This window comes from Sinohyriopsis cumingii, chromosome 12, assembly GCF_028554795.1.
Source record: "Sinohyriopsis cumingii isolate HCF-2022 chromosome 12, ASM2855479v2, whole genome shotgun sequence".
Lineage (NCBI taxonomy): Eukaryota > Metazoa > Mollusca > Bivalvia > Unionida > Unionidae > Sinohyriopsis > Sinohyriopsis cumingii.
In genome coordinates, this window is record NC_142972.1 from 100,743,596 (window position 1) to 100,764,559 (window position 20,964).

The window sequence follows — 20,964 nt, forward strand, 5'->3', positions numbered from 1 at the left end:
CCGACATGAAATGATATCGGCCTCTTCTGTTTACAACTGTGACCTTATCAAATAGGTTGTTCCAGCTTTAGACTGAAATCGTTTGCCTAACGGATGTCGCCGATCTACATCGGATTAATTCGTAGGCATGTGCAAAATGATTTTATGTTTGAAGGAGAAATTACATTTCTCATAATGTGATGAACCGTCAATATTATCTATTTTTAATGGCAACAAATGGTGTTTAGAACAATCATCGTATCAAAATAATTATTTACCCGAAGAGCTTGGACCTGAAATGGAAAAATGTAAGCAACACATTCCGTTTTGAAGTTGACCTTAGTTTTAGTAAACTTGTAGTGTCCTTAAGGCTCATACAAAATGGCACATAGGTCACATGACCTATATTTATAAAAGAGATCACAAGATACTAATGAGCAGAGGACAAGGAGAGTAGGTAAATCAGGATGAAACCTTTCACTCTCCCTTGTTCCCAGCCCGACAAATGTTAGGGTGATTTGGTCCGGACGGGAGAATTTTAAATTCTTGCTCTACTATTTGGCCTCGCCTTTGCACTCATAGCTTTTACCAGGGTATTTAATTTAATATATGCGTGCTCACGTGAGGTCTTTACGGCTTCCTCATTATGCAATATTTAAATATACGGCTGATACACAGCATCCTTAGATGTGCCGTTCATGGGAATCGGTCACTTAGCTGGACGAGAATGACTTATCTAGAACAAATACCCAATAAAGGGATTTTGGATTTGATCCCTTCTTAGAATATATATATATATATATATATATATATATATATATATATATATATATATATATATATATCCTTATGACAGTGTAATCCAGTATTAGAAGGCAAGGAATGCACACTTAAATTAGTTTATTAACCCAAAACTACTTAATTAGCATGAAACAAAAACTGCACATACCCAAATGACATTGGTGATATTATTTTCGTATTTCGATTTGTTGGTTGTTTTTGTGTTTGCTTTTGGCGGATTGTGGGGGGTAAAGGGGAGGGCAATTGTTTACATTTAATTTATAAAAGGTTTACTTTTCATCATCAGTACCACCAAATATCCCAAACTCTGCCGATATCATATTTAACGGTGCATCTGCTATTGCAATGCTTTCCCTCTGGCAGACTTCACCCAAAGATACATGCAGAAAGAGGTTCAAATTTAGGGTGATTTAAAATAGGAAGCAAAAGATATATATTTTACGAACTCAATTTTGATTTCTTTTAACACTGCCTAGTGTATTTAAACTCACTCTTTCACTTGAAACTAATTAATTTTTCATGCCTCATTTCATTTAAATGTTCATGCATTTATTGATTTCATAATTACTAAGCAACTTGCATCCTTGTTATGATGGAGATGTTGTAGCGTCTCAGCTGGTACAGCGTCAAATACGTAATCCAAGTCTAATCACCCAGGTCAACCAAAGTTGACTGCCTCTGTGTGTCCTTGGGAAAGGCTTCTGTCATTTCCTCAGCATTATATAGTGCCGATAAAACTAGACATGCCAACTACATATTTGTATGATACTTGATTCTCTTTACAGACGATGTATGTTTACAGACGAAAGAAGGATACTCACAATCCAGCCCATGAACAAATGAACATCCTTGATGTTGAGAATAGGAATGATGACATGCACGAGTAGAGGTGGTGCAATCACAAAATCAAAATAAATTACACGAAAAAGTGGCATAGAAACAGGCAGCAGCATTGATGTGTCAATTCAACTGGCAATGGAATACATATTCAATGTTATTGTTATATAGATATTATAGAATAATGTTGATCAGATTACCCCATGGACATTCATTTTGGATATACATACGCCATCTTTTGGACAACTTTCAAGGACATTTCATAATGTTTGTGTTGATTTTCCAAAATTTGAAAATGACTATAAAGTATATAAGAATATACTACAATTAACACAAGGAAATGAAAATGTCTTCCTCTCTTAGTGCCGACGTTTACACTTTGAATCAGTGGGTTGTCTTTGATGATCAGGGATATAGAACTTATTTTCTTATGAATATTTCTATACCTCCAAACATTTCTTTTTGATATACAAATTATATGACTGTTTGTTATCACAGGGAGAGTACACTTTACTGTTGAAATTAAACTGAATCTCAGTATTTTTGTATTAAGCTTAACAGAGTAAAAATTGCACAGCAGTGATTTGTTGTAGTAACGTACTATATAATTGTTTGAAAATTTACATTCCAAATCTATCTCAGACATCTTAAATATTTCGTTGCCAAAGAAGAGACCTGGACTTATGTCACAGAAGTAAATTGTTATGATGCAGTATTACGGTTGGTTTCTGATAGTTATATATAAAGATGGCTGACAGTTTCATTTTATTTAAAAAGAAGAAACATTTTATAATTTTTATTCTTCTAACATCTGTCCTTCTCATGTCTATCAACAGATGTCACAATGCTGCTTTAATGTTTAACTAGAAATTATGTTGTTCGGGTCTCTGCTGTTCTAGGGTTTACATGCTTTTTGCAGTTTCTCGTTTTCAAAGAATTTTTTAGCGCATTTAATTACTAATCATATTACCACCACCAGTACTCATGTTCAGAATGATAACATCCCAAATGATTGTATACCCCACCATTAGTAACGCATCGGCACCAAAACATGAAAGATGTCAATGTAATGCTTTACGCTTGTCGTCTTAGTCCAGGCCTCCTACACCGTACCAAGTTATCCCAGTGACATTTACTAAAACTTTACCTTTTTACCTGTAAAAATCCTATGTCTGCATATTATTGCTTGAATGTTAAGAAAAGGTATAATTTTGTTTTCCTCTTATCACAACGGTTACTTTGGCAACGTAATTTTTGAGTGGCTGATGCATGTAGTACAAACTTAGTCTCAAAATTTAATCTCATTATTAATGATCCCTAGGCCTGATAATTTTTTCAGTATGCATTCAATGGTCGATTATGTATTACACCACTTTTTGGACAATGATATAACCTATGATGTGGATGCACAATTAATCTTTTGTAAAATCATCAGATGACTGGACACATAAATAAGCTCAAATCTCATTTTGTAAATTCGTTACCTCTTATTGTCAGAGACGATACCAGACCTTAGGAGCATTTATTCATCGCAAAATATTGATCGAGAACCATGCCACTTTTAAAACACAAATGGGGTCTAACAAAATTTATCCATCGATCGGTCATGAGGAAAATGTCAATAGCGCACGAGACGGCTGACTTCGTTTGTCAGAATCGCTGGAGGAAGGTTATATGCCATTCGTGCATAAGACTGACATATAACTAACATTTGAAATAGTATCGCCTTAATATTAGAGAAAAAGAGACAGAGAAAGATTAACTTAGTCCCACTGTAAAATATGTTCTAAGACCCGACGAAATTTGCTTGACCTGTTGAAAACGTAGGATAGTTCTACTTATCTACTATACCTGACTATTCTGTAAAATACAGAGGATCAAAAGAAACAAAGAGGAACCACAGTTATTCCATGCAGTATAAACTATACTCTGAATACTGGAAACTGGTGGAAACTATTGACATACATGATGTGATTTCCTACCTCTGGTACTTTGTACGTAAGTACAATGTACAAGTGTGGACAAGCTAGCCTAGTTTAGATCATTCAACAGAACTAAAACAAATGATATGGGTGAACCATACCATATTTGCATTGAAATACAGGCACCTGTTTTGCAAAATAATACTGTGGTATGAGTACTGGAGACCACATTTTGAATGTTTATAAATTTATTTACAAAGTACGTAAATTGTCGTTAATTTCGTCAAACTGGTTTTCATCGCTATTTGGATTATGCTTTTCGCGTCAATACAGTTTAATGTAGTCAATTATTTTTAAAATTATGATCCTTGCACGATTCCTTTTGCCAAAATAATTTGCAAAATGCATGGTTGTATTTTTTACAAGGGATGAAAACAAAATTCTCACCCTGCGAAATAAACATTATACAGGCCATTCCCTTTCACGACAGATATATTTATAATTGGCTGAGATGAACATTTAAGATATATATATATATATATATATATATATATATATATATATATATATATATATATATATATATATATATATATATATATATGCACTATACTATACTTTGGACTAATGCCGTTTTCATGTCGATGTTAAGGTTCTTAAGCTTTAAATTGTATGCGTGAGAATGATAAAAGATGCGACCTTTCATGACATTCTAAATTGGCATCAGTGCATATATCAATGGATTGCCACTTGTTTTACGGTAATGAAATTGTATGCAATATTTGACATAATATCAATAACTTTCTTCTCAACATAAGCTTATGCTACTAATGACAATAACTGGACTACCTGCTAAAAGACTTACTTCCCTTTGGCTATGTAGTGAACGCTTTGGATCTATATTCTCTCTTCCAAGAGTGTCACCATCAACAAATAAAATGCAATTAGTGAGATTTGTTGAACCTTCTGAGACGAGAACCTAAAAAAACAAGCCATACATAGTATTACATGCAAAGAAATTATGGTATACCATTTAGCCATGTTCTAGTCAAACAGATTGATCTTTGCTGTACAAAGCTAGTGTTGTCATCATCGCAGATATTTCACTTTGCAAGTAGAATGCAGAAAAGACATTCGTGTTTCATTACAGGTCTATTTCATTCTTGTTAACATAAACGTTTCTTCCTGTACCATAAAACAACAAACCAACAATTATCTTTAAATTAATTTCATGTTAATGTACAGTATGGCTTTATTTTATGTACCTAAACTTGTGTATCATCCATTTTGTGAACCACGTGCCAACTTATCGTTTTCTGCCGAAGAAATAAGCATACATTCTGTCCGCAAATCAACACTACCTAACTGCTGTCAGTGATATAACAAGTTTCGTTTTAATTTATCCATGAACTATTTGTAAATCACTATGTTTATCATTTCATGTGAATACTGATATTGTATGAAATGTTAAGGTTATTGTCTATATCCTGTACACTTATTGCCGTCCATTGTTAGATTCCCATGTAAGACATAAGATATATTTCGTTGTAATCCCCACCAATCACCCATTTCATCTGTTTAGTGTTAGTTTTGTGTTAGTTTTGTTACTACACGATTACAATAGTTGTCCACCATCTAAATTACCAGAAAATGTGGATACATTTTGTTAGGGCTAAAAAGAAGGCTGTCGATTATGGAGTCAAACGATATAATACTAAGGTCAATGTGACTGAAAGAAAAAAATGGTTTATTGATGAAAACATTAATTCTACATCACATACATCTTGTGTCGGTGGCGTGCCCTGCGGTTAAAGATATTGCAATATATTTAAGGGTAAAAGGTTAAAAAGTTAATTGCACTATCGCTGAAAGAACAAAAAGCTCACAATATTGGTTTGCACCTGGGGTAAGAGAACCTTTGTAAATTTGGGGGACAAAATGCCAGAGGTCAAGGTCACTGTAACTATAATTGAAGATTGTTTATACAGTGTTACATCGCACACCATGACCAAATTTCTTTGAAAACGGCTTGAACGAGATTTTTTTTATATTAAAGTTTGTCAGAATATGGATCTAAATTTCAAGTAAACCGTGCCTGATTAAATTTGTCACAGTTCTGACGTTCAATAGTGAAAATATAAAAATATTCAGTATGGCACAAAATATTTGTAAACCTTACTGCACTGTCATTTCACTTCCTGAACATGTACCTTCACCATGGAATGCTCATGACTTAAGCTTTATTTGATAGAATGAATTTTATCTTTAGAAAAAAGGTCATCGCGATTAACAGAAGAATTAATATGTTTACAAAATGCGGTTACTCAAGCTTTAGACCATATACCTTAAGATCTAAGGTAAATCTAATAATACAATAAGGGAATCTATATATTGTAATAAGTTTAGTTCAAGGGGGTCTACCTTGAATGAAAGGTCCAGGTCATTGAGACTCCTTGGTCAATAATCTCCAGAGTCACCCATGCCATGCATAGGGGAATATTAAACGTGGAGCGGGCGCTATTCACAGCCCTCTTGCGCAAGTCAAACATATGGGTTCAAGCTGTAAATACGGGAGTCTGTCCATCAGTCCATCTTGTACTAACAATGAGGTTATTGTCTGTGTTTATGTCATTTTATTCTACAGTGCAGCTAATCACAAGAATTGGTATCTAAATGGCACCTCAGGAGTATTAAAACATTGGGTAAAATCTGGTTATCTTCCGTTATATTTAATGTTTCATGTATTTGAGCTACAGAGACATTCGGATCACTAATATATATTTCACAGAATTTATATCTTTCATGGTCTTCCATCACTTGAAGTTGTATATGTTCTATCACTTTTATTTCATTCTGTCGTGTAATATGAGGTCTTATCTACAATACCTTTGCAGTCATTCATTTCATTATCTTAATGTTGTCTTTGACAAGTGTATTCTCTATCTTTATTTCGCATGTATCTTTTTTTCTGCTTTGTCGATCATGAATAATATTTACTATATATTTCTGTGATATGTAAAGCCTTCAAAGTTATTACTTTTGGTAGATTTATTTGTATCAGTCTTACGAATCATTTAGTCGTTGAGGAGCAACGCCCTGTGAAATAAATGGTGTGATAAGTGCGCTGTGGTATAGAAGTCTTATTTTATCCTTCCATTAAATAATTATCATCAACTTTAGTATTCATTGTAATAGTTTATATCAGACGATAGCTGTGATTAATAAAATAATTCTTAGCTCTGAGGTCGTGTTAAACCATGGCAATCCTTTCTGTAAGTTATGCTTGTCTAATTGCAGCAGCAGTTCTAAGGGAAACAACAATTATATACAGTTGAAAGAGACATTATAAATTTTAAACTTCCGAATTAGTGATATTTTGCGGATTTTTACGTCATTTTACAATTTTGTTTTCATTATCCCCATGCCAACAGTTTTATCTAAATACTGTAGTAGCATGAATCAACGCACTTTACCTTTACTTTGTTAGTGATGATGACTTTCCAAATATTTCGGAATACGAAGTGATACCTATGTCATTTTTTCAAGTATAGTAAATACAAAATCATAATCCATATCATCATTTTGGCTCTACTCATAAAGGATCAGGAGAGTTTATGGGATAGCTTTCTGTTTGTTCATCGTACGTCGTCTGTTTGTCCGTTAGCACACGTTTCTTATCTCTATATGGTCAAACCTACTTGGATTATTGCAACACAACCTTATACACATTCATCCCATGGTCTGTTTGGTTCAAAATAAAAATTAGTACTTTTCGAGTATAGAATATAATCGCCACATCGACCGTCTTAAAAGATCTTGATAGCTATTTAGATGGCAATTTGGCATGTTTGCACTAGGTAACTTTTTATTATGTTTTGTTGGTCTTGAATGAAAATGGTCTTAATACGATGCCCAATGTGTATACATTAACAGCCATCGTGAAAATGTTATAACTAAACCGCCTGTACAGGGTGTTAGATTCTGGTCTTAACCGAGTAACAAAGAATCAAAGCCAGATTTTGTTAAATTTAAATAATTTAATTCGTTTAGATATAGAATGACAATCAAGAGGAATTTATAGTATTGTTAATTACATCCACACAATTCATATATTAATATTTCCAAACGAATTGTATTTTCTAATGAATTCCAGGTCCTGAATGTGCTAATATAATAATAATTTTGAATCTGCTCTAGTCGTGATGTATCACAACGGCATTGTCCAACATGACTTTGAATAATTTCACACTGATCCCTGAATCGTGTCAGGCTCAAACATTAATATGAGTACTTTGTAATTCCAATAAACATATGCAAATACTAATTTAATTAATTAATTAATTAATAATAAGACAAAAACAAAGAATTATTAACATACATTGGCTTAATTGTCACATTACAATCCTATGTCACGAAGTTTTATGTTCAGAGGTACAAATGATGGATGAACGTTTAACACACTCTGAAAACGTTACACGCAAAGGATATGACATTTTAAATCTTTTCCAAAGTGAAAGCTTATATTGCTTTAGTGGTTTGAATTGTTTTTCGCAATAATATAATGCAAGAGTTAAAATTCATGTGAAGGATAGGGACCATGGCAGGTAGATAATAAATACAAATTGGATATTGAAAGTATGGTGTCCATACTACAGTAGATGGTGTAAATACAAATGAAAACATTTTTAAAACGCGTGTGTAACGTTTAATAAACTAAAAAATATAAACATTAAAACAAGATATATATAAGCAGAACATTTGTTCTATTATAGTGTTTGGTATGCTTATCTAAAAAGATAACAAAAATTAAAGGTAACATGCATATGTACAGAACATATTGCATTAAACTATTCAAGTACAAATTAAGTCAAGGACCTCCTTCAGCAAATACACTTGTAAAACATATAATTAAAACTGTGCTTCAACCCGAGGGTGATACACACTATTTTTGTGAAGTTTGTATACGTTGATTGTCTTTTTTCAATGACGTCCTAAAACTGCTATCAGAATCGGTGCATACATTAGAAATTCAAACAAGGAAAACCTTTGTGGACAATGCACTTATACCTGAAACGAAAACAAAAGAATAAACTGAATTATTTCATATTTATTGCTATGCTCTGTGTTCGGATACTTCAGGTTTGAAAATTATTAAGAAAGATAATGCTAAAACACGTCTACTGGAATGTAAGTTACATCATAACATATGACAGACCATTTTATGAGAGGCCAATAATCACTATTCGTTGGTTAAAAACGGAATTGATGTTTAATACTTCCTGATGTTCTTTCGCAGTTATGAATAGGTAAAAACATATATTGCATGGATTAGAAGATTTATTTCGAGCCAAAATCTATTTTTAACAAACATGTAATCCATGATTCGATATTTCCCATATAATTGCAATGATTCAACAGTGTATGAAGATTTTACGTATTCATAACAACTATTGGTTAAAAAGTCGTTATATTTTGACAATTTGAGGTTCACTTTTAATTCAGTTTTGCATTATAATTTCGTACGATTCAATCTTTAGTTCAAAATTGCGCTATACTGTGTGATGATGCAGTCTTTAGCGCCGTTTTGCTTAGGTATTTGCTTTATATAATCTTCAGTTCACTTGTGCATTATAGGTTGTTATTATACAAGCTTTAGAACAGTATTGCATTATACGTTATGGTAAATCTTTAGCTTAGTTTTGCATAAAATTTTTTTTTTACAGTCGTTGATTCACTGTTGATTACTAATATACTTCGGTGTATAAATTAATAGAAATTGATGTATCGAATTCTTGCACACACTGGATCTAAATTCGTGCATGTTTGCTCTTTTTCCTTGTTCGTAATTCTCTTAAAAAAAATAATAAAATGGCATACTTATACCTCTCAAAATTTACCAGGACTCCCATAACGACGACACTGTCGCTTTCATTCGTTGCCCACTCAATGGTGTCGTCTGAATACCACGGATCAATGTTAACGCCTGCAGTGGTGCCGCTTGCTACATAACTTCCAGGACGAATATGTACCATCAATACAACCTTCACACGATATGTCCACCCAGAATTTTTGCTTTTGTAGCTGAAACATTAGTTATATACAGCTAAAGCAAATCAGTGACAGACAAGGTGAACCTTATAAATGGAGACAAAATAAACATATAGACGAATTCAGCGGATTGCTTCTCAAAAATACCCACGACCCAGTCGAGAAGATTTTAAATTGCATATAAATATATATCATTCTTTTGCAAATGTACATCCAAGGTTTCAAGATCCTTGCATGAACATATAAATTTCCTCCTTATAATTACTAAGTTATCGAGGTAGCTGAATAAATCAACAATGACATAAATACATTATTAAACCAAACGAACGTTTATAAGTTTACGTCATTGTATATACAATGTCATATATTTTGATTCAGCAGCAAAAATGGTACGTCAGTGTAAAAAATAAATTTATTTTCATGCTAGAGAATACAAAATTCCTTAACCATGCTAAGTTAGTCTTAAATACATTACACATTCATTTTCATCAATATTGTGATACACGACCAATTTAAAGGTCTTCGGTCGTTTTGGCACCATTATTTAAAATAAATTCCAATTATTTTCATTAGAACAGAGGAAACGATGTGGAGTCTCGAATAAATATGCTTCATTCAGCATTTAAAAAGCCAAATAAGATCAAAAAATGGTAACTTATAGAGGATTTAATATTTCACTTCATATGATAGAATAAACATATTGAAACTATCAGAAGCTATATGTCATGACGTTTGAGAGAATTATAATAACCTTTTAATCTATGGTTATGCCGCCTCCCTCATCCACCCCCCTCTTAACAAAGAATATATTATGCTATTTAGATTTGACAAAGCATGAAGACCATTCTTACCAGTAAGGAAGAGAGTAGGTGTCAGAACTCGCATACCGAATGCTTGGGGATAAAAATATCCTGTCCATGTCAAAACCATCTGGCACATTATTGTATATCTTGGCGCGCCAAGGTAAGACGTTTGTTAGATTTCCATGGAAATTGTTTTCGCCTGAAGAGGAAATTATAGTTATGGAAAGCAATTTATCCAATTTCGTCGCTGCAGAGACTATATAATGTTATAAACAGACAAAACGCGATTAATCTACACTCGAACAGTTATAACTAAAATTTGCATATGAAATTAGAACACTATCACATATTTTAATAACTCAGTTTTCCTTTTTAAGACATCTATTGACAATTTTTAAAAATTGTTGTGGTGGTTTTCATTATACTGTCTGTACATTTATGCTACGTAAATATAAAGCTCATAAGAATAAACGTACAGCTAGTTAATTGTAATGATCGAAAATGCAAAGGTTACAATCACTTTTTTGGAAAACCACGGTGAAAATATTTCATTAATTCGGTGCAAGCAAATACCTAAAACTTGGAAAATACTGGAGAATATTAACATGTTTTCTAGCAAACTCCATTTCTAATCACCTGGAGTTTTAAGACCCAAGCGTAAAATCGACTCCAAACGGGATATTTCTGTTCCGTGGTAACACAGTTCCCAGTTATTTGATATTTCATCTAAACTTCGTCCTGGCGGAGCACTGCAACAAACAATGTAGCCATTAATTCACGCATACACTTTACAGGCAAATGTGTTGCTTCACATTGGAAATTGCCGAATATGACTTGTGCAAAAAATGCGACAAACATCGTCTAACACGATTTTATAATTGTAAATTCGAGAACAGTTTTTATTAGTTTATTTCATGAATATTGTGGTAAAATTACAAAAAGAAAGTAATCTTGGACATGTGTTTATATCTACCTTACATTTACTCTGAAAAGATACCAGTCCTCTGGGTAATTGTAATTGGTGAAACCGGCATGTCCTAAATATGTTTGGCAGCCATGGCAGTAGCAGATATGACCATCACGCTTTAACAACCCGTCTATGGAAATGCAAAGATCATATATTATAATGCATGTAAATAATGAAGAGCACACCAATTTGACAGAACAGAAACAAGAGTCGTGTAACAGGCACTGATAGAATAGCAAGTTAGCTAGCTGGCTTGCTAGATAGATAGATAGACAGATATATAGATAGATAGATAGACAGAGGGAAAGATTAGTAGATAGATAGATGGATATATAGGTAGATTGGTGGTATATATATATATATATATATATATATATATATATATATATATATATATATATATATATATATATATATATATATATATAAGTATTGATATATAGCTGGACACAATTATACATTGATAAATACATAGAAACAATTGATCTCTTTCTCCTTGTCAGTTTTTAGTGTTGAACTAGCTTGTCAGAAATACGTATGTTACATGATTTAGTGTTACCTTCACCTTGTTTTAAGAATGTCGGTTTCGTAGATATAAGAAGTTTGCTTTGATCTTCACATAGATGTTGCCAAAGCATTTCCACCATTAGACCCTTTTCATCACAGAATGAATGGCATCATCATCAGTAATAATAATAATATTTTCTTCTTGTTTTCCTCTTCTTCTTACTATTATAATGTTTTATTGTTATTATTATTGGTTTGCTTAAACTTGCAATTTTGCTATTTTGTTTTTGCTGCTTTTGTTGTTGCATAGCTGAGATTATGGAAGTTTAGCGTTCCAGCATAAGAAAAAATCCAGGATAGAAAACAATTTTTTGACAAACGGTCCTAAAAGAATTTTCAGAAACAAATCCTAATTTCGCATTGAATACGTTTACAAACAAAACTTATTTATCAGTTACATTTGAAAAACTTTGTTATCGAACCAAAGGTTAAAAAGATATAGAACATATATTTCCCCTCAGTTTGGAAAAATCTAAAAATAATTTCAATAATCCCGTTACAATATGTGTTTAAGGCGATATCCATGTTCAAGCAATACACATGCTGCAGTAAAATATAAACTATCAACCATTTGTGTTTGTTTGTTTTATAGTGAAACAATACAACCAAACAGTGAGCTTATCGGGTGCTTGAAATTGGCTTCCAGCAAAAAGAGGCATCGCTTTCGGAGCTCGATTTCGAAGAGCTTTGCCTCTTATTAGCAGTGGAATAAAAAGTTGGGTTAAACCCTGCTGTCGTTCTACGACTACGAATCAGTTACTAGCAACAGTCAACCTTTATATCCAGGTTAAATACAGCATTATAATAGATTTTCACAGATTTGACCTTGCTTAGTTTATTGACAAATGGTGTTTAGCTGGATTATTGTTCCCTCAAGAACTTTGACCCATAAATAGATTTTAGTATGTCACTAGTCTTGATGATCCTTCACTTCACATGAATGTACCGTTGAATATATCGCAGGTAATACTGTACCCATTGAACCCTCACTGAAATAAGCGTTGACCAATAAATACTTGTCATAACACTATATATACCTTTATAGGCACCATCGTATTTCTTGAACGTGAATTTTCTATGTACATAAGCGCATTGTATATATGTTTCATATATATATATATATATATATATATATATATATATATATATATATATATATATATATATATATATATATATGTGTGTGTGTGTGTGTGTGTGTGTGTGTGTGTGTGTGTGTGTGTGTGTGTGTGTAAGGGAACCTGGCTATGGGTAACCATATCGTACTCATCTGTATACATATAGTGATTTGACACATATATCATGTACAAATAGCTGTTATCATCGACATGTGGTTAGTCCCTAGTTTTGTAATATACACGATAACCAGCTGTCAAACAAATACATTACATATCCATCTATATGTACCATAATGATAAGTTCAGTGTTCATTTTACTTGTGTGTAAGCAGGTCTTAAATGCATGTATGCATAGCTTGTATGAGTATCTCTCTCTCAATATATATATATATAGATATATATATATATATGTGTGTGTGTGTGTGTGTGTGAATGTGAGTGCATGTGTGCATATCTAGGTGTGTGTGTAGATGCAAGCATGTATGTCAATTATATGTTTAACGTGTACATACTGAAGAAAGAATCTTTTTTAAAACTTGTAATGAATAAGAAATGAATAAAAAAATTAAATTCTTTACGTATGATGCCATGCATCTAAAACAAGTAACATGTGCAAAAGAGGGAAATGCTCAGCAAACAAACGGAATCGTATTGTTGCAGTTACATTTTAGCATTAAATGATAATAAATTAAATAATAAATTAAATAATAATAATAATAATAATAATAATAATAATAATAATAATGATAATGATAATAATAATAAAATCACCATCTCAATCACATGTTGTTTATCCCTTTGTGTGTACACGTGTAATGCCTTTCCTAAGATTATTTTCTTCTTCTAAATGTAGATAATAAAAATATTGGACCAGACTATCTTTTCCTTTAGGTTTAAATTATTAACAATAAACTATTTTCTATATCAAACTCTCTGTCTCTCTGTCTGTCTGTCTGTCTGTCTGTCTGTCTCTCTCTCTCTCTCATGCACATACTCATACACATACCCAAAACATTTGTGCCAAGAATCAAGACCGTGAATGTAAAAGTACGTTATTTGTATTTCTTTTCTAGTGAATATGGATTGGGCAATGTTTCTGATCAGAATCAAACAATAGTAATTACACTTCAGTATTTTCTGCTGATGTAGAATGCACGCAGTTGTGCACACAACTGAGAATGATAATATATAATGCATAATAATTAATGTCAATATATTCTAAAGTCTCATTTTTTCATCCTCTTTGGATTCTTGTAACGGTCACATTGGATATCATAGTGCATACTATCAGGAAATCAAATAGATATAATATAGATCTAATACAAAATTTGCAGTTTATTATTTTGAGTTGCCTCCCCAGCCTCAACTCTGTCCTCAACTCATCGTTCATGTAAACTTACTTGTGACGTTTCTCACTAGGTTAGATGCGCCTAGGTCGGTTGTCCAGTTTTGCTGTCTGCTATTTCTTCATTCATCGTCATGTTAATCGAACCAATTCCATCTGAACAGCATGTTTTGCATTTGTCTGGGATATGTGTCTTTGTTTCACTACAGTTTAAATGGGTTATCATCTTCTTTGCTAACAGTCATCGTTGCTCCAATATTTATTCAGATTCAAAATATGCTAATTAGGCCACACGAACTCTCCGGCAGAGTTTTCGTAATTAATTGCAGCGTTCCTGATAAAATTGCGATATTACTGATCCTGTCGCGTGTATTCATATATTTGTTTGTCATATCCCTTTCCCTTTCCCTGAATAACAGTAATATCAGTAATAGCAGAAACATGAGTAGTATGTAATTACTGTTTGTGTAGTTGTTTTGTTGTTATGATCCGATTTTTGTAAACTATATTTATTTCACTACTTGGTATTATACTTACATGGCAATTTCAAAGAAGAGATAAAGCTTCTTGACAGAAGTTCCAAAACACACATTCTTCACTGATCCTGAAATATTAATCATGCATTATATAATTTTGCCCCATTTTTTTAAACAATAGAAACATTGTAGTAATAAAAGGAGAAACAGTAAGATGAAGACCTGTCTGTAATAACGGTTACAGTTAGTAACATCAACAATATTAACAACTTCTGTGTTGTGAAGCACATTCGATAGATCCCCCTACTGACCGTTCGTAAGTATGATTCTCCTAGATATGCCCCTAACTGTCTTGGGTACCGATTCAATTGTTTTTAAGTAAATGAATCTCGGTTCTGTCTAAGTTTTGAAACAAGGGTTGAGGTTCTGCGATCTAGGATAAACCATAATGTAATAGACTGTTATACATCTTACCAATGTGTGTCATGCCCAATATATGCCTTTGGGATGGTAATTGTAATGGTGTCCAAATTCTGAGCCGGAGAACCAGCAGGGGTTCAAATATACCTTCATTTGTGTTGACACTGGCAGATATTCTGACACATGTAAGGTGAGTGATAATCCATAAACCATTTCCAACATGAAAAAATACTTCATCCACATCTCATGACTTACAGTTTCTATGTTTAATCTGCACTTGGAGCAATAGGAAAAGACCTTTTCTTTAATAATATGCATACAGGGGTTTATATACAACATTCATGTACATGCCTATTAGTATTGACATAAACCGTTACTTCATTGTTAGCTACAACTTTACATACACAATTCAATTTTGTTTAGTGGTACCCTCTTGTAATGTAAATTCTAAATCTTTTATTTGTTATTGGAATTTGTGTTGGGGTTTGAAAATTAGAATGGTAATGTGTATTGCATTGGCTGAGGTAATATCATCTATGCATGGTGGTGATGTCCATTTGTTTAGTTGAATATTTAACTTTCACTTTAAATCATTTGAATTTTAAACCGAAAGAAAGTTATGGACAGTGTGCTGTGATTTTGATTTTTAACGTAGCTTTAACAATTTTTCAGTCATATCGCTACGATGTCTGCAATGTGGCATTTTATAGTGATGTCTAGCACTGGGGCATCATGCCGCAGACATGTAGCATGATGTCCCACCCAGTCACATTATCCTGACACCGGGCCGACCAGTCCTAACACTAACCTCTTAATGCTGAACGCCAAGCGAGGCAGCTGTTAATACCATTTTTTTAAGTCTCTGGTATGACTCGGCCGGGGATCGAACCCAGGACCTCCCGCATCCGAGGCGGACGCTCTAACCACTAGGCCACCGGATCGGTCAGTTATGGACAGAAGTACTTGATAATTAAAAAGTGAAATGAAGGAGCAGCGACGGTATAATCTATACTGTTGTTTATTTATTTTTCATTTTTAATGTTTTCTAACTTTTATTATATATTTAGAGATTCGAGCTTACTGTGTAATATCTGACATTGATAAGTGATCGTTTAATGTCTGTTGTATGATATATAACACTTCTGTTAGTCAAAACTATCAATAAAGACAGACGTCATCCAGCATTCACATATGCCAACCGATTCAATTGAACATCTGTATCCGAAAATTGAACACATGGACCCGGCTCATTGCAAACGAAAGTTAAAATATTTCGGACCAAATTACTGAATAATGGGAGTGGAGGGGAACAACGGCGAACATTACAACACATGGAAACACGGTTATACATAATCCGTACTAGTTGCTATGGTGTTACCTTATGAGTCGACGGCTTACTTAGTAGAACTACCGTTCCCTCAACACTGCAACGGTTTACCTATGGGATTTAATTCATTATCAACCAGCCCCTGTCTTTTTTCGTCACAGTCGTTGAACCACAGACTTATATATTCTTTTAGCAATAGTCTAATTTTTATTTGCAAGGAGCTCTCCAGGAAAATTGTAATAAGAAAATGAGATTGATTACTTACAGGCCTAGGCAATGATGAATTCTGTCAAATCACTTTAATCCCGTTCCGCAAGATGCTCGAGTCAACTCTATGTCCATAAGTGTAACGCTTAATTGGCTTCGAAATTGGCTTTCGCTCCGAATCATAATACTCCGAGTTAGAAATATTATCAGGACCATATTTGGGAATGCTCGCAAGCTAGTATAGATAAACACTGTACACGTACCTGTTCGATGCTTACGCAATCTTAACGTTCTTAATGTAGAAATACCTTATTCAATAAATAGTTACATATTTAAAATCCTATCATAATATTTATCCACCCAACGTTGGATCTAAATACTGCATAAAATACTGAAAACATGATATAAACTATTAAACTAAAAGCAAATAAAATACTTTCCAGACGAAGGCATATATTCATATATCACACTGAGCATAACACGTTCGTTTTGGGGGGTCAATAAAAATAAAGATTATGTAAGCAAGGTAGTTTCGATTTCGGGTCAGGTGAAAATATTATCCAAGAAATTTAGTTTCAAACTGGAATTAGATTAGGAAAAGACAATACAAGCAAAGTAGCTCGATTTGGGGTCAGGTATGAAAAGTGTATCTTGACAATGTACTTTCAATTTGGGGTCTGTAACAAAAAGATTATCTTGGCAAAGTAGTTTCGAATTGTGCTCAGGTATAAAAACGATTATCTTTGCAACATAGTTTTGATTAGGAGTCATGCGAAAGGTATTATATATAGCTGTTCAGTATTTTATCTTGACCAGAAATTAATAAACCTGGTTCATTGTTGTACTGGTTGTGTTTGATTACTTCAGAATAACATAACATACGAAGCTAGATTATATTAAAATTTCGATGTTAAAAATGTTAAGTTGGTATGAAGAGCATGGTTGCATAATAGCTGAAATGAAATATGTTTACACGCAGAAAAGGTTTGCATACATGAATATTTTATCAATAAAAATCAAGAGTATAATTTTGTCATGGAATTTGCTGCTGCTGTTCAAGTGCTGTACAACTACTGACGGATCTGTCAAGCTACCTAATTTTGCATTACATGTTTATTTGTATTCTTGGGAAACTGCGCTCGTAATATGCATCCATGGATTATCCTTTGAGCAACGAAAATCCTGATTGTTAAACAACTTATAAAATGAATTTCTCATAATTACTTTGATCCGTGTCCTCATAGAAGTTGGACAAGATAGAATTATAACAAGATGTGCTCATTTTCCAACTAATTTCTACAATTAATAAATTCATACAGTCTGCGGTCACCGAATTTGGATAAAAAACATCTTGTATTTACAATGATATTTATAAAAAGCAACTGACAGATTTACATTTGTGCTAAGTACATACACAAAATAACAAAAGAAACAAAGTTGTAAATTAGATTCTCATTATTACATTATTACTGTATTCAAAATGTCGCTTGAGTTTGAAAAGAATTCCTCATCCAGTTTATCTTGCAGAGATAAGCATACCGATCTATTATATACTTTTAAACTACTCATTTATATTGTAAACAGCTTGATCTTCTACATTTTTCTGAATTGTTCATTCAGATCACTCAGTGCACAAAAGTACCTTGTTACTTATCAAAATTTCCGATCTATATATAGCCAACCATTTTCTTCCAGAGCCGAAATCTACCTTAGTTACATCTTACGTTTCTACAGACACCAAATCGAAACAAGTTTGCTTCGATAACTTGATCCAAAATGTAAAGTACTTTGATGACTATTACACACACACATGAATATCAACTGTTGTAACACTTGTTCATGTTATACAAAACTGAGATCTGTGAGCGATATGTAGCTATTTAGAGTAAAGTAATCATATATATATATATATATATATATATATATATATATATATATATATATATATATATATATATATATCGTTAATATTGCATGTACCCTTTGTTACAATCCAATAAGTAATAACAGTATGGGGGCTATTTGTGGCCGAGTGGTTTAATTTACCCGCGTTTATAGATCACCTTAAACTGTGAAAGCTTTCCAGTAGCGTCCTATGAGTCGGCGCTTCTCCTAGGGTTTTTTCCTCGTTCTACCTAAATCAGATGTATTTCTCATGCTGATAAAAGTAATAGATGTAATTTATTTTATAAAATGATGACATTTTGTTTTCTCTTACAACAAGCTGTCGTTCGTAATACACACTTACAGTTCTAACGGATAATATTTTTTATGATTCAAGGCCAGCCATATTCGTCAGTAATCAAGAGATTTGTCGATTTGATGAGTTGTATCCCACAATTATTTCTTGTTTTATTTCATTCATCAAGAAAGTATTATATTGCAGTAAAGTTTCCTTTCATTATCGTAAGATATCAAGATTTTTGGTTTAAAAATTCGATATTGAAAGATTTCCTTTATGTCAAGAGGCATTTAAAAGATAAGTGGGGAGTGCATTATGTACCTTACGTTAGATAAATACATATAGGGGAAATATATATAGCGTAATTTACTCTGTGAGGCTATGATACTTTGGATAAATACATATGGAGTGAATTATATATGGAGTAATTTACACTGCGAAACTATGGTACTTGAAATAATTTTATATTGGGGTAAAATCATGTTATTGAAAGCTAAGGATTACCAGTGTTCTTCATGATGATAGGTGGGAAAATTGTACATGAAAGAAATGGCTACATGCTTTTCACATGGAAACTGTTCTAAATAAAATAATAAAGATGTTTGTGTGGTCCGTAGAGACTTTACAGTTTAGATTTAATAAATCACGCAAACAAACGGGTGGCTTGATAAACAGACTGATACATACAAACTTCATCATTTGTCACACACGTTGGTCTCCAATAATTTCAGAACGTGGGAATCTTGTATTGCCCATTCGTCCTTCTATTTTACCATCCAAATTCGGTAAAGAAATGATACTTTAAATCGTTATTGATTATCCCTTAATTTATCTGCCACCACTGATTTAATTTCATCGAGTATGTGACGTTTTGCACTACGAATCGATTCAAGCAGCTGAAGAATCGACATCTAGAGAAAATATTGATTCCATTTTTACTACATAGCACTGCGTGCTCACCGACACACTCCATTCTGTATACTGTAAAGTGAGTCTAGTGTGTTTAATTTTTGTCCCTAACTGAGAGCTGGAGTCTTAGCTTTGACAATGCCATGTTAACTGGGTTTTTTCTCCTTTAAATGACTATTCGGTCGTAGGTCAACTGGGTATTTTGCAACATTTAAATGATTTGTTAAACAAATATTAATTCGGTTTCATATTAGTCTCTGGGCATTGATTTTGCAATAGTGTTCAGATATAATCGGAGGGGAATTATTAATATAAATTTTTTAATGAAATTACGAGGTGTTCATAGACATTCTGAACTGCATTATTTTGGTAATTCGAAACAATAAAATATATATGTACAACAGGAAATTGAAGGCTATTGGTACATCATGACATTCAAGATTATTAGAAATCATTCGGAACATTTACTGTTGGATTTGTGATAGGAAAATAGGATTATCTGGGATTTAACATGCAATAATTTAAGTGTCGTTTGAAATGTTCTTTCAAAAGAAAGAAATTATTAGCTGATTTGCTAAACTTGTTGGTCTCATTTATGTCTGTAACAGAGTATAAGACCTAACGTCGTAACAACATTTCTGATATTAAACATTTTCTTTAAACATTGATCGAGCTTTCATTCTTATTTTGTAATGTCCCTGGGAAACATTTTTATTTCACACTTTTGAGAAATATTTAGTGAACGCAGCAAGCATTCTTTATGTTATATAATGTAGTGAATATTATTTTCTACCTATGGATGGAAACAATATTTAAGAAATAATGGGTTAATTGAGCTTTCCAGACCTTAGTACCTGATAGCAAACTAATGAAACTAAAGTTGGTAGAAACGCTTATTACCAATGCAATTATTAAACCTGTACTCAATTTCACTAAAGATATTGGGGATGTGAAGTATTGGGAGAAAATAACCAACGTACTTTTACTTGAGCAAGTAAAATACCAGCTGCAAAGAAAATAAAGCTTTAGATTACATGACATGGCATTCTGATACGT

General features: G+C 32.9%; 2 protein-coding genes and 1 non-coding gene across 4 annotated transcripts in view; 1 reads left to right on the forward strand and 2 right to left on the reverse strand.

The window, feature by feature from the left end:
• The window catches only part of LOC149787099 (TPR and ankyrin repeat-containing protein 1-like), a 59,747-nt gene extending 53,086 nt beyond the window's left edge, over nt 1-6,661 (forward strand). The window contains exon 18 of the mRNA XM_089976046.1: nt 1,566-6,661. Within this exon, the coding sequence (XP_089832172.1) occupies nt 1,566-1,667 (102 nt within the window). The 3' untranslated portion in view covers nt 1,668-6,661. The remainder of the gene's footprint in view (nt 1-1,565) is intronic.
• A 995-nt stretch (nt 6,662-7,656) lies between these two features.
• Nucleotides 7,657-17,254, reverse strand: LOC149787100 (neuralized-like protein 4). Of its 2 annotated transcripts, none has more exons than XM_089978339.1 (7): nt 17,081-17,254; nt 14,925-14,991; nt 11,364-11,487; nt 11,027-11,139; nt 10,439-10,589; nt 9,423-9,620; nt 7,657-8,606 (listed from the first exon to the last, which is right to left on the reverse strand). In XM_089978339.1, the coding sequence occupies exons 2-7, from the start codon at nt 14,977-14,979 to the stop codon at nt 8,561-8,563; spliced, it is 687 nt and encodes a 228-aa protein (XP_089834465.1). In that variant the 5' UTR covers nt 14,980-14,991; nt 17,081-17,254; the 3' UTR covers nt 7,657-8,560. The 2 variants fall into 2 exon arrangements, with proteins under 2 accessions (XP_089834465.1, XP_089834464.1); XM_089978338.1 differs by having other exon boundaries at nt 7,658-8,606; nt 16,876-17,254.
• Trnap-cgg (transfer RNA proline (anticodon CGG)) lies at nt 16,152-16,224 on the reverse strand. The gene has a single exon. It is a non-coding gene; the product is annotated as a tRNA-Pro (tRNA).
• Nucleotides 17,255-20,964: the final 3,710 nt, after the last annotated feature.